Here is a 14,009-nt window from a genome sequence, read left to right as displayed (position 1 = left end):
ACTTCTAGGTTAAAACACGCTTTACTCAGATTTAATTTGTTCTGGTTGTTATTTCCTCTCTCATGATGTTCCCAATATCAGCTGTGAACTGGGAGGGAGGAAAGACTCTGGTCCTTCCCAGTTCACACAGAATGGCTTTTCCCTTGGAACAGAGAAATGAAGGGCTGGGCTCTGGTCACAGACCTTTAGCAGTGCCCTGATGATCAGTCCCTGCCCTGAGAGAGCCTCCTCTGCTCTCACAGTTGGCAGAACTGCACCTATGAGGAGAAAACCAGCCCTGCAAAGCCCAGCTCTGTCAGTGAGACAGGCCTGTACAGCTGTGGTGAATGCACAGCCCCAGAACCTCCTCCCTGAGGACACTTTGCTGTCAGAGGGGGAGATCAGGGCAGGATGGTCAGTGCTGGCCTGAGCGGCCACAGGGGTCCAGCAGCTCTCTCCAGCTTCCCCCAAAGTGGTGCTCTGGTTTGACCTCATGGCTGCATGTCCCCCAAAGTGGCACAGCTGGAACAGTCCAAGAGCTCTCTCAAGTCCTTACTGAGTATCTCCAGATCTCCCACATTGAGCAGGAGGGACATAAGGGCAGTTCAGAGCTATGGAAAAAGTAAAAATCCAAATAATGTTCTAAGGAGACGGCTCCAGAGTGCCTGTATTACCAGCACTGTCACTTGTGTCTTTGTTGGCCTTGGCCAAAATGGGTTTGGCTTCGGGTATGGGGAAGGGCCCTTGCATTTGTGGTGCAGAGAAAAAGCAACCTCTGTTCTGTGCTCAAGGTAAAGAGGCACCTCAAGGGAAGAACTGCTAAAGCAAACATCAGGAATGTCTTGGTTTGAAAGACAGGTTTCTGCTAAGGAAGGCAGGAGCCTCCCTTGGAATGGAGAATATGACTCCCTTCTCTCCAAATTATTATAACTTCAAAATTAAGGGGCTTTCAGGCAAAGATATGGGAAAAGGAGTAACAGTTCTTTACTAATATATCTGTCTCAAGACAAACAAACAACAACGATGGCAGCCACAACAAACAGAACCAGAGTCCCAGGAACAGCCTTGTCCCGGCCACAGGCACTTTCCCCCCGGTGCAGTTCCGCTCACGGCCAGCAGGGGCGCTGGTGGCTCCCGGCCGGGCAGGGCGGGTGCGATGGCTCCCCCGCGGCTGCAGGGGGCGCTGTGGCGCGGGTCCGGCCGCCTCTCTCCGTGTGGGCGATGGCGGGCACAGCCGGCAGGAAGGGATGGAGAAGGAACTTCCTTTACGAACCCCATGGGGAAGCCGATCCCTGTGCCCCCTCTGGATAGCAAAAGGAGCTGTAGCACGAGCCTCAGGAGAAGCACGCTGGAACAGCAGGACCTCCCGGCAGGCAGAGGGTGAACAGCTGCAGTGTCGCACAAACGCGGAGCAGACGGCAGAGGCACGGCAGGGGTTGGGCAGCAGCAGCAGCCCGGCTCTGGGACACGGCAGAGAGAGACTCCCCGGGATTTCTCATCGGTGCTGGCTGGAACCTGGGTCTGGGCTGTGCAGAGGGGCGGTCCCTGGCGGGAAGTGGGGTGTTCCCAGGTCCTGGGGGGCACACACTGGCTCTGGGCTTCCCGACAGCAGAGCAGTGAGAGAAGCCAAGCCAGCAAGCTCAGTGGCAGTGCCAAAGCAAAAAAAACCCGAAAAGAAGCAGGCAAAACCCACAGGAACAGCCGGATCTCTGGCCTGAGATACCGGCCATGTGTGTCTCGTTGAACAGCCCATGCTGGAAGAGAGGGGCTGCCTTTTGCACTGCCCCCATCACCCTCCAGAAACGTCGGCTTGGCTCTGGAACATCATGATAGCCCCAGAGCCAGGGAGGATGGGGTTGGGGACAGCCACCACCCCTGGCCACAAACAAAACAAAACAGATTAATACCCCATGCATGGGATGGGATGGGATGGGATGGGATGGGATGGGATGGGATGGGATGGGATGGGATGGGATGGGATGGGATAACACATCATCCCCAACACAAGGAACCTCTAGAAAATCTGGCTCGGGCATCAAAGCGCCTCAGCAAAATGCATGCAAAGGACATAGATGCAATCCTCTTTAAGAGGAACTTGGATAGAGGGGTGTTCAAGGCAATCTGAGCAGGAAAGGATTTGGGTCCCCCTTGATGAGCAGTTTTATATGAGACCCACAGTTCACAGTCAGTGAAAGTCAGCACAACATCTGAGCAGTTGGGAGCACAAGAAAAAAACATCATTTCCTATTTGTTTGTCAATCTAGTGAAGTGAAAGATCGAGTGCAAACAGGCAGGAGGGGTGAATCCAAGGGAATGACAGCTGCAGAAACTGTGCATACATCTCCTTGGTCCAGGCTGACAGCTCCTGGTAGCTCCTGTGGGGAGGGGATGGAGCAGGTGGCACTGCAAATGTCATGCACAGGGATGTTTTGGTCTCAGTGAATTTCACAGTCCAGACATGTCTGACTCTCCCAGTCCTGGAACAAGGAGATATCCTGCCATATTGTGCCTCCAGCAGATATTGGAGCTGTAGAAATTCCCCACAAGGACCAGGCCCTGTGATCGTGAAGCTGCTCCTGTCTGTCAGTAGAGGCCTCATCCCCTTGTTCTCCCTGCTCAGAAGGTCTGGAGCAGACTCTCACTCTAATATCACCTGGAGCTCTGCTCTCTTTAATCCTCACCCAGGAGCTCTCCCTTGGCTCCTCAGCCATCCTCAGGGAGCTCCATGCAATCCAGGTTCTCTCTCATATCTGGCAGAAGAGCTGGGAGCAGCAGTGAGGAGAGGGCAGAGCAGGGTGGGGGCCAGGTTCAGGAGGGCTTTGCAGGGAGGAGGCTGCCCCAGAGGGACAGGCACACACGGCTCGTGCTCTGGGCTCGCAGGGTGCGGAAATGAAAGCGGGGGCTCTGCAGGCGCAGTGGCCACAGTGGGGGCTGAGGCAGGGCCCCTGCTGACCACAGCTGCTCAGTGTGGGAAGGTCCTTCCACCCTCAAAGACACAGCAGGACCAGTCCCAGGCACGCTGCAAGCCCCGGGCCAGGCAGCTCTTGAAGCGCTGGGCAGAGCTCAGCCCACAGCAGACGCTGCAAGGAGAGGCTGTGGCTGCAGTGCCCCAAACAATGCTGGCCCAGGGGGGATGTGCCAGGCTGTCTCCTGCTCGCCCGGCCTTCCTCCTCCTCCTCCTCCTCCTGCTGCTGCTGCTGCTGGGTGAGTTGGGGATGGCTTTGCCTTGGGGCTCAGCACTGCAGGGCTGCTGAGCGGGGCAGGACAGGGCCCGTGCTGGGCCCAGGGCAGGCCCCAGGGGAAAGGGTGTGTGGAGCAGCCGTGCAGCCCTGAGGGGCAGAGCTGCTCTGGGGAGGGCAGCAGGACCAGTGCTTCCTCCAGCTCCCATGCACCTCTGAGCAAAGGGGCAATCTCCAATTCCTCTAAAGTGGTTCTGTTCACAGTGTGAGACATGGGAGATGCTAAAATGCTTTAGGGAGCCAGCAGCATCCATCTGGAATCAGAAGCCAATCCACAATCAGCTTAAAGTATAAATCTGGGAGATCAAGCAGATGCAGTCTGGAGCCCCATGGGTGGGAAGGTTCTGGCCCAGCAGACTCAGCAGTGGGAACATGGACAGGGGCACGGGGCTGAGCTGGGCTGCTGCCTGTCTGACCAAACCCCTCTGTGCCCCACGGTGCAGGTGCCGGTGTGATGGCCCAGGACATCTGCAGCTCCCCAGGGCATGGTGAGTACAGGGATAGGTCCTGTAAGGGGAGTTGTGTGGGACTGGAGATGGAAAGGGGAACATCTTTGTCCCCCATGTGTAAAGCCCTGGAGGGGAAACTCTTCCCCTTCCTGTCCTGAGACCAGTAACACTGTCCTGAGCCATCCCGGTGCCATCTCTCCAGGTGACCTCCCAGCTCCTGCCTTTGATGTGACCCCCACTGCTGCACAGGAAGGAGAACAGGTCATATTGCAGTGCCAAATTTCCTGGAAATCTCCTTTCACCCGAATCATCTTCTGCAAGGATGGGGTGCAGGTGCACAGCCTGAAAGCCCAACAGGGGCAGGGGAACTACATCACCTTTTTCCCTATGACAAGGGAGAGCGCAGGGACATTCACATGTGGATACCAGCAGAAGGACAGCAACAACCGAGTGAGGAACTCTGCCCTCAGTGCTCCCACAAACGTGAGGGTCACAGGTGAGTCGTGGCACTGGAGCACACACAGGAAACACTCCCAGACCCCCCAGACCCCAGGTGATGGAGAGGACCCTGCCCTGCCCCATGGCATGTCCCTGGGCAGTTGGGATGCTGGGCATCAGGGTGCAGTTCAGCACAGCCTTGGGCACCAGGGACACTCCTGCCAGTCCCAGCAGAGCATCCTGCTCCTCTCCTGCCCCAGCATCACAGAAAGGGCAGAGTGGTGGTGCCAGATCTAATGCAGAGCCACAGCTGAGCAGGGCATTCATTTATTGATCCCCACAGTTGATAGAGGGTGGATTGGGGGTCCCCACAGAGTCTCAGTCTGTGCAGGACCTGGGGCAGCTGCAGACTCTCTGTCCCTTTCTCCTCCCAGGCATAGGGTCCAGCTCCCAGGCAGGGACATCCACTGCTGGTGAGTGATTCCCTCCCTCACACCCAATGTCCCTCAGCACTGGGCCAAGGTTCCCCCGCTGCCAACACCAGGACATTGGCAGGTACAAGGACCAGTATCTAGGTCAGTTCTAAGGGCATATCCTCCTTTCTGCTTCCTCTCCCCATGTGACCTCCTGTTCTCCAACAGCTTCTTTGCCCCCAGCTACCAATCCCCAGAAACTCCACACCATCATAGGAATCATAATTGGAGTGGTGACCCTCTCCCTCCTCCTCCTCCTCCTGATTGCAGCCTGTGCCATGAGAAAAGGTGAGTGATTTGGGGAAATCGAGGGCAAAAGATTAGGACAAAATTGTACCCTGATGCAGAGTTGCTGCTGTCTGACACATGATGCTTTAGAATGGGTGGATCCTAAAGCTCATGTCCCAAGAAGCTTAGTCTCTCAGGCTTTTCCTTTGTCATCTGAGGGGAGAAAAACTTCGGAAGTGAGGAAGATTCTACTTTTCAGAGTTCTTGTGCTTGAATGAGAAAGTGTGGAGGGACAGACCAAATGCATCCCTGCCTCAGGCACACATTGGCTCCCATTCTCTGGGAACAAGGATTGAGGCTCTGAGCTGCCCTGAGTGCAGCCAGCACAGCTGCTCCACACTCTGGCTGAGCACAGCTGCTGAGAACTTGGGAGAAACCAGGCTGGGAAAGGGGAGTGAGGGTTGTGAAGGCTGGGACAGAAAAATCCCTCTGCCAGTGAGATGTGCAGGTTCAGCCCATCACCTTCACTGCACAGCCCAGAGCAGGGAAAGGCAGAGCTGTGCAGGAACTCTGCCTCCCACCTCTGCCTTTCTTTTCCTTGCAGGGGCCTGCAGAGAGAGATGCCAAAGGTGAGCAGCAATCCCTGGGGGCTGCGGGGCTGGGGCTGATGGAGACGGGGGCATCCCAGCCCCCTGGGGTGGTCCTTGTCCAGGGGCAGCATGGTCTGTGCCCGTGGGGGGATTCCCCCATGGTGCAGGCAGGGAGGAGCAGGGCTTGCCCTGGCCTTGACTCCAGCCATGGACCCGATGCAAGACAGAATCATCCACGGCAATGACTCCAATGGGCTCATCACAGTCTGGGCACAGACCCCAAAACCCTTTCCCCAACTCTCTCCAGGCAGCAGCAAGTTCCCAGCCAGGAGGCCGAAGTGACCGAGGACAATGAAATACAGTGTGAGTACCAACACTTTCCTACAGGTGACCCACAGACCCCTCTGTCTGTGGGACCCCCTTCTTGTGGCCTGGCTGCCCTCCGGCACCACCAGAATCCCTGAGCCCATGGGCCGGCCGTGCTGCAGCCTCAGGAGCTGCACTGAGTTCAGGGACCTGCCCCAAACCCCCTTTCCATGCTCGCCATCCCTCCTCTCACAGCAGGACCCTTTCCAATTCCACACGAAATCCCAGCAGTTCATGTCCCAGTGGCATTTGCAAAACCACTGCCCATGGCACAAGGGCAGATCTCTCCCCACGCCGTTGCTCTGCTCCTTCCCTGCACGCACGGCCCAGCTCCTGCCTGCAGAAGAAAGGTGACAACAGACCCCCCATCCCTGCTCTGCATCCACAGAGGGAAGGGCAGCTTCCTCTGCTGCCAGGAGTGGGGTGAGATTAGGGGGACACAGGGCAGGGGATTCAGTCCTGACTCTGGGGAATTTGCTGTTCAAAGGCAGGGTGGGGCTTCTCCCTCCCAGAAATGGAAGCAAGGGCTCACTCTGTGCTTTTTGCTTCCACCAGACTCCACCATCGCCCACATTGGACACAACAGGGTGAGTTGGGCTCAGCCTTGGTGCCAAAGCAGGGAGAAATGCCCTGGGGATGGGATGTGAGTGTCAGGGTCTGTGCTGGTGGTTTGGTCTGGGAGTGTCACAGAGTATTTCCCACCAAAAACTCAGCTCAAGCAGTGGCAGAATAACATAGTTATAAAATAGTTGTCTATCAGTTTGTGTTTTTTTTTGCTCGGAATCTAAAACAAATATTTTCCCTGGAAAATTTGGTCATGTTTAAGTGCTTGATGTAAAATTTTGGGTCTTTTCAAATGGTAACTGCCCACCCACCCCTCCCAAAAAAAAAAAAAAAAAGAAAAAAGTAACAAACTACAGGAAAACAGCAACTAAGAAGAAATTGGAAACTCAGAATTTCCCCCCAGTCTGATGTTATCTCTTTTTTTGTATTAGTTCAGCCTGGTTATCGAAAGGCCCAGCTCCTTGCAGCATTCCTCTACCCCAGGGCCAGAGGCTTGTGCAGGGCTTGCAGCCAGCAGCTGAAATAACAGGATTTCCTTTTCCCTCTAAAGCCTGGCAGGCAGGAGCTGATCAGCAACACAGAATATGCCCTGGTGAGGCCCTCCCGCAGCCAGCCCCGGTAGCTCCAGCACGGCGAGTGCCCCGGGACAATCGCCCACGCCGGCCTTTGCTCTCTGGCACAGCTCCTGCACTGGGAAAATGGGGCTGGGGGGTCCAGCTGGGGCTTGCTTGGGCTCGGCTGTGCTGGCCAAGGGCTGGCAGCTGGGAGCCTTGGGGCTGCTCCTGCAGCTGCTCCTCTGACCATGGTCTCCACCTCTCCCTTCCCACCCCCACTCCCACCCACCATGGCACAGTGGGTTTTCAGGCTTCCCTGCAGCTCCCAGCGGGTTTGTCCCCATCCCCAGGAACCTGCCGTGTGCCAGCCCCTTGGCTCGTGTTCACCAGCTCTCTCAGTGGGGAATTGTCAGGGCTTGGCTTGGGAGGGCAACACCTCCCCACAAGGCCTGGCCAGGCCAACATGGCCACACCCAGCCCTTCCACCAGGCCCAGCCCTTTCCATTAGAAATGGATTCTGGATGGCTTGAACCAAGAAGTCTTTCTGTGACTTGCACATGTATTTACAATGTCTCGTGGATAAATACATATAAAATCTATTCCACATATTATGCATATTGAATAAACAAACAAATAAAGAAGTCAATCACCATCCCATACAAGTGCCACAAGTGAAAAATTACTTCTATTAAGAACAGCTGGTCCTTGGATTTCCTGAGCTCCCCTGGCAGTCCTGTGAGGATGATGGGCACTTTGTTGTTGCTTGAATGGTGTGTGTTCCAGTAGTTTCCACAGGGCATCCTTGAGCTCTTGGTTCCTCAGGCTGTAGATGAGGGGGTTCACTGCTGAAGTCACCACTGAGTGCAGCACTGTCACCACCAGATCTGGGTAAGGGGACGAGATGGAGGGAGGCTTCAGGTAGGCAAACATTCCTGTGCTGATGAACAAGGAGACCGCAGCCAGATGAGGGAGGCACATGGAAAAGGCTTTGTGCTGTCCCTGTCCAGAAGGGATCCTTAGCATGGCCCTGAAGGTCTGCACACAGGACAGCTTGAGGGAGACAAAACAGCCAGAGCAAGGACAAAGCTTGTGACAAGAAGCCCAACTTGCCTGAGGTAGGATTTGGAGCAGGAGAGCTTGAGGATCTGGGGGATCCAGAAGAACTGGTTTATGTCATTGCCTGGCACAGGGGCAGTAAAAACATATTGGGTGTGCAGCAGAGCAGTGAGAAAGGCACTGGCCCAGGCAGCTGCTGCCATGTGGGCACAAGCTCTGCTGCCCAGGAGGGTCCTGTAGTGCAGGGCTATGCAGATGGACACGTAGCGGTCGTAGCACATGATGGTGAGGAGGGAAAACTGCACAAGACCAGGAGAACACAAAGAAGAGCTGAGCAGCACATGCTGAGTAGGAGATGTGCCTGGTGCCCCGAGGGAATTGTGCATGGCCTTGGGGACAGTGGTGCAGATGGAGCCCAGGTCGCTGAGGGCCAGGCTGAGCAGGAAGAAGAACACGGGGCTGTGCAGGTGCTGGCCGCAGGCTCCGGCACTGATGATGAGGCCGTTGGCCAGGAGGGCAGCCAGGGAGATGCCCAGGAAGAGGCAGAAGTGCAGGAGCTGCAGCTGCCGCGTGTCTGCCAATGCCAGCAGGAGGAAATGGGTGGTGGAGCTGCTGTTGGACATTTCCTGCCTCAGGGCATGGACCTGTCCATGGAGGAAAGCACACAAAGATGCCAGGGCAGATGTCAGATTTAGCACATCTATGGGTCAGGACACAGCTTTTCAGCTGCAGCTGAACCCCTCCTCCCCAGAGGGTCCAAGGGGAAGAACAAGGGCAGCACAGGAGAGGAAGCACACAGAAATGCCTCAGTGCTCCTGCTGAGGAACAGAGAACAGGGAGAGAGCTGTGGCTCATGGGGTGTTAAAACTCATCCTAGGTCGGGATGCTGAGGGGATTACAGAGCCTGGGAATCCATGGCCTGGGTGAAGAAGAGCACAGGGAAGGTGTCTGCACTTCAGAGGATTGCAGGGGAGTGCCTGAATCCTGCTCCCTTGGCATTCCTGGTAGCAGCTCTGCCTGCCTCCCTGGCCATGTCTCTGCTGCCTGGAGCTGTCCCTGCCAGGAGCAGTTTCTCTGTCCCCACATCTCCTCCCTGTCAGTGCTCACAGACCCCATCCTACTGCTGTGTGCTCAGATCTGCACTGCAGAGCTCTCCTGACAGCTTGGCATTGTCTGTGGTCCATTTGGTGTTTGGAGGTCCTAAAGGACAGCTCAGAGAAACCCTGAGGATGATGTAGGTGTTCGTCTGTAGGCTGAAGGGAGTGAAGAGCTTTTATGAGTTCCTCGCTGACCTCTTGATCTTCCAGGACTCTCAAGTTTCTCATACAAACAGGACAACTCCACAACCATCTCTCTGCCTCCCCATCACAGAGGGAAACTGAATCTAAGGACTCTGTAAAGTACCTTTGGTTCAGATAGCCCCTACCTTGTCCTTCCCCTTGAAACATCCCCCAGGAAATACTTTGGAGGGGATGTGTTGCTGTGAGCAGCCCTGACCCTCAGAGCATCCTTTCAACAGCAGAAGGACCCTGCCCTGCCAGGGATTGCTCCTTCCACCCCCAGCTTCTCCACACAGCAATGTGGGAGCTCCCTGGGCAGGCTGAGAGCTGACCTTCGCAGGCAGCACAGACTCTGCCCCAGCACAGATCCATGGGTTGCAGGGACCATGCTCTGCACATCCTGGCAGCCCTGGGGGCATCTCCCTCTGAGGGGGCAGCAGGGAAGCTCTGCTCTGCAGGGTCTCTTCTCTGCATAAAACAACCTGGGGGGGCCACCCTGTCAGCGCTGATCTGCTCTGGGGTGTGCACACTCTGCGAGACCCCTCCAGGACACTCCATCCACTGCCCAGCAGCTGGAGACTCACTTGTGAAGGGCTGTGGGGATTCGTCCCAGAGTGAGCTCTCAGAATCCTCTGTGCCCTCTGCCTCTACCCTCTCTCACTTCTCTCCTGTCCCTGGGTGCCTGTGGGCAGTGCCCCAGCCCTGCTGGGCTGAGAGAGGAGCTGCTCCTGGGCAGATGTGTCTCTCTGCAGCTCTGCTTTCCATGAGCTCCCAGTGTCCCAGGAGCCTGGCCCAGCTCAGGACCAAGGAACCAGCCCCAGGCAGCTTTTTCTCTGCCCCCTCTGGGCTCCCTCCACGTGTCCCTGGGGCTCCAGGCTGACAGAGCACCGAAGGCAGAAGGATCATCCCTGTGGGATGTACATTGAAGTCAACAAATGTAATCACAAATGGTCCCTCTCTAAACAGTGGAGAAGGATAGATTCCTGCAGCAGGAATTGTCCTGTCAGAGGGGGTTTTCTGCCTGAGGTGTAAATGTTCCACTCTGGACAACACCATTCCTGTCCCATACTGCTATAAAAACTGAGGGTTGAGATAAAGACAGTTGAACAAGGTCCAGTGCTAAACAACTTCCTTCCTAGTTGTCCATTTCTGCTGTTTTGGCTTTGGTCAGGCAGTGCCCTGCTGTGAGGTGGCAGGTGGGGTGCAGGGGAAAGGACTTTTGTATGTAGATATGCAAACTTCTGCCAATGATGAAACATTTCTGAAGTTGTTATGCTGTTTATTTCTGCTTGTGGGACACCACCCTGCACAAGACTGTTCCACATTTGTTTCTTCATTGACCATAAGGAAACAGTTTATGGTTTTGCTGGTTTATCAGATCAAAGAAGGACTTTACACAGTTATTATCAGAAAGCTGTTTTTCTCAACAGATTTTTCTGCTCCAAAGTCTTCTTACCACCAGAGACCTGCCCAGATCTTTGGAGAATACAATGGAGAGAAGTGCAGATTTTGTGTGGAAATGCTTTGAGCGGAGTGTGTTGATCCAGATCACAAACAAAACCCAGGACGTCGCCTTGAACAACCCCAGGTAACACCATGAAGAGGGAACAGGGGGTGGAAGGCCCTTGCCAGACAGAATTCATCTAGGATTCAGGCAGAAAATCCAAGTTAGACCATCTTCTGGAGCACCTTCCAGTGGCTGGACCAACTCCCTTGTAAGCCCAAGGGATCTCCCCATCCCTTTTCCTCCTCACCTGTTCTCTCCTTCCACGACCTACTTCTACAGTGGCCACAGCACCAACCCACCCAGCCCCATGACCAGGTGTCACAGAGCAGAGCCACTTCACCAACTCCAGGCTCCATTTTTGGGGCTGCACAGGGGTCCTGGTCTGCGAGGCAGACACCTTCACACTGGCTATCCTCTTCTGCAACCCCTTGATGTACAGCTTTTTCCACATGAAGTTGGCCCTGGAGATCTCCCTGTACAAAGGCCATTATGAAAACCTGAAGAATGACTACACCAGGATGTACAGCGGTCAACCCCTCCCCACTGATGACAGCAGTATGTTCCATCAAATCAAGCTCAGTGAGTACCAGGAGCCCGTTGTGGTCTCTGCTGGCAATGTGCGGGTCATGGCCACCATGTCTAATGCTGCACAGTCAATCATCAAAGTCACTGTGGAGAATTAAACATTTCCTCCTCCAAATGCAATGAAGACACGAGGGTTTAGCCTCGGGCAGCATCATTTGCAGGGATGGACACACCTCATCTGTGTCGCTGTAAACACCAGGCAGAACCTGCTGCCCTCAATAATTGGTTGAGCAAAGCAATTGTGCATCCAGACTTGTGCTGTGCTGTCTGCAGATAGGAGAGAATAAAGCCCAGGTAGGAAGGGAGATTTTTTATCCCCTAAGCCCTCTGTTGAGGGTAGGGAAGGGGAGTGTGTTTGGAAGGTCCTGTGGGTGGGCTGTGCTGTGCCAGCAGGTTGGGAGCTTGCTTGGAGGCAATGCCTGGTGAGTGAGTTTGAGCCAGATTTAGCACAGAGGGAGGGGGCAGAAGCACAACCCCTCCTGCATATGGAGTGATCTGCTGGACACAGGTACAGATCACACACACTTATACCCCAAAAGAGTGAGGTAAAAGCACATTGGCGTGGATTTTGGGAGCTTGGGAGAGTGGTGCTGCACCTGTCCACTTAGTAATGGGTGAAAATGGTCTATTAAGCCCTATAGGCAGTGAGGATCAGGTACACCGGGATGTGATCAGTGACAAAATATAAGGGATCCTGATGGGCAGGATGTTGCTGCACCTGTGTGCTATCAGTGGTCATGTGCAGCAGTTTTAGCAGCATGTGCAGACACTGCCCAATTTCTGCCATCCCTGGGAAGTTGCTGTACAAGGGCAGAAGGTGTCGGTTTCCTGTGGCAGATGGGGATGGCTCAGGTGCCAATTACAGGATCTAGTCCAGATGGGGCAGCACGAATGAAAAGTACCAAAATGCAGCTTTGGAGAGGGGTCCTTGTTACACTGAAACCCTTCAGTGTACCAGCAGTCATGGGTGCCACTGGTAACAGAGGTGCCCTAGCAAAACCTGTACGGGAAATTGGGGCTGTAATTTCAGAACCAACTCCTCTGGTGGTGAGTGAAAGTCAGCCAACAAAACTCAAAAGAGTTACCTCAGGTGTGACAAGGAAACAAATGTGGAACAGTCTTGTGCAGGGTGGTGTCCAGAAATCAGAAATAAACAGCATAACAACTTCAGAAATGTTTCGTTGTTGGCAAAAGTTTTCATATCTACATATAAAATCCTTCCCCCTGAAACCCCACCTGCCACCTCACAGCAGGGCACTGCCTGACCAATGCCAAGACAGCAGAAATGGACTAGGAAAGAAGTTGTTTGGCACTGGACCTGTTAAACTGTCTTTATCTCAACCCATGGGTTTCCTAGATTTTGCTCTTCCAATTCCTTCTCCCACCCTGCTGGTGGAGGAGCAATCGAGCAGCTGTGTGGGGCTTGGTTCCTGGATGGGGTTAAACCAGTCTCTTTTTACACCTAAGGAAGAACTGGAAGAGTTTGAGATAATGACAGATTTCATTAGGATGTGCTAGATTGAATTTATAGCTGTTGAGGAGAATTGTAAATGACTCAAGTGACATTCAGTTGGGAATAATTCCTGATAAGCCCGTGTGAACAGCAGCCGGTGATGTGGGAGTGCTGAGCTTGGGGTTCATGTTGGGGGATGCTGAAGTTGAGATAGCATCCCCCAAAATGTCCTGCAGCCAGATAACCCCACTCGTCTCTGCTGGGTGGGGTTTTCAGCCCATGGGGTTTTCACTGGCCCATGGACAGGTGGGTATGGGGTGCAGAGGGACAAGCATGGCCACCCCTTGAACCTGGGTATGGGGAGATGGGCTCAGCCATCCTCAGCTCAGCGCTTCTCCACGACGTGTCTGCCAGAGCAGTGCCATCAGGGAGGGCACCCTTGGATCACTGGGGGTGGGGGATGGCAGCTCCCTCCCAGTACACGTGGGCCCAACAGCCGAGAGTGAAGCAGCTTTCTCAGCTCTGCTCAGAGGGTTCACTCTGAAAGAGAGGAGCAACATCAACCTCCCACTGCTGAACAAACCCTTTATAACTTGCCTCCCACAGAGCCTCTGCTGACCAAGGTGCTGCACAAGGGCACCGTAACCAGCCCATGGGTGCCCATGGCACTGCCCTGGGCTGCTGGAATCAGCCTGGGTGATGGGAAATGCTGGAGGGATGCAGCAGCTGCAGAACATGGCTGTGTGAGGCTGCAGCCAGCAAAGCGTCCCTGTGTGTCCCTCTGGGCTGCAGGGATGGACCTGGCAATGGAGATGCTGCTCCCTGGGAGCAGGAGGTGCCTCAGCAGGCGTTCAGCAGCCCTGGATGGGTGCCAGGTCCTCAGGGCTGTGTCTGAGGAGAGAGCAGGGGCTGAGCAAAGCAGAGCAGGGCAATGGCAGCACATCCCTTGGGCACAGGGCCCCACTGGCCTGAGCCCAAAGGGAGCTGGGGCTGGTGTTGGTCACACTCTGCTCCTGGTGCAGAGACGCAGGGATGGCAGGGACAGCAGGGAGTCCAGGGCAGGGAGGGAATCAGAGGGCACTGGGGATGGGGATGTGTGCAGGCTGGGCAGCACCAGTGGCCCAGGGGCTCCATCTCTCCAGGATGAGGGTGATGATGGGGGCTGATGAGAAGACGAGCAAGGTGAGGACACAGCGCAGGATCCAGATCCAGAGGGGAATGGCTGGCCCTGGAAGAAAGGAGGGTCAT

At 54.9% G+C, this 14,009-nt stretch overlaps 1 protein-coding gene, 1 long non-coding RNA gene and 1 pseudogene across 2 annotated transcripts; 2 read left to right on the top strand and 1 right to left on the bottom strand.

Moving 5' to 3' along the window:
- Positions 1-3,039: 3,039 nt before the first annotated feature.
- On the top strand, positions 3,040-4,874 carry LOC138102649 (inactive tyrosine-protein kinase 7-like). The gene is made up of 5 exons (XM_069000371.1): positions 3,040-3,183; positions 3,662-3,706; positions 3,870-4,163; positions 4,540-4,578; positions 4,747-4,874. The coding sequence occupies exons 1-5, from the start codon at positions 3,096-3,098 to the stop codon at positions 4,872-4,874; spliced, it is 594 nt and encodes a 197-aa protein (XP_068856472.1). The 5' UTR covers positions 3,040-3,095.
- A 460-nt stretch (positions 4,875-5,334) lies between these two features.
- Positions 5,335-7,451, top strand: LOC138102666 (uncharacterized). Its single transcript, XR_011147472.1, has 4 exons — positions 5,335-5,435; positions 5,704-5,759; positions 6,318-6,349; positions 6,877-7,451. It is a non-coding gene; the product is annotated as an uncharacterized lncRNA (long non-coding RNA).
- A 71-nt stretch (positions 7,452-7,522) lies between these two features.
- On the bottom strand, positions 7,523-8,217 carry LOC138102648 (olfactory receptor 14J1-like; annotated as a pseudogene).
- Between the last annotated feature and the right edge of the window lie 5,792 nt (positions 8,218-14,009).

The sequence above is a fragment of the Aphelocoma coerulescens genome, unplaced genomic scaffold (assembly GCF_041296385.1).
Source record: "Aphelocoma coerulescens isolate FSJ_1873_10779 unplaced genomic scaffold, UR_Acoe_1.0 HiC_scaffold_97, whole genome shotgun sequence".
Lineage (NCBI taxonomy): Eukaryota > Metazoa > Chordata > Aves > Passeriformes > Corvidae > Aphelocoma > Aphelocoma coerulescens.
This window is presented reverse-complemented; position numbering and strand designations above follow the sequence as displayed.

Bases quoted from the DNA above. Each gene is read 5' to 3' on its own strand.
- LOC138102649 (XM_069000371.1), top strand. From the start codon at position 3,096: ATGCTGGCCCAGGGGGGATGTGCCAGGCTGTCTCCTGCTCGCCCGGCC. The intron at 3,184-3,661 runs GTGAGTTGGGGA...CCCACGGTGCAG, and splicing joins CCTGCTGCTGCTGCTGCTGG to GTGCCGGTGTGATGGCCCAG. The intron at 3,707-3,869 runs GTGAGTACAGGG...CCATCTCTCCAG, and splicing joins CTGCAGCTCCCCAGGGCATG to GTGACCTCCCAGCTCCTGCC.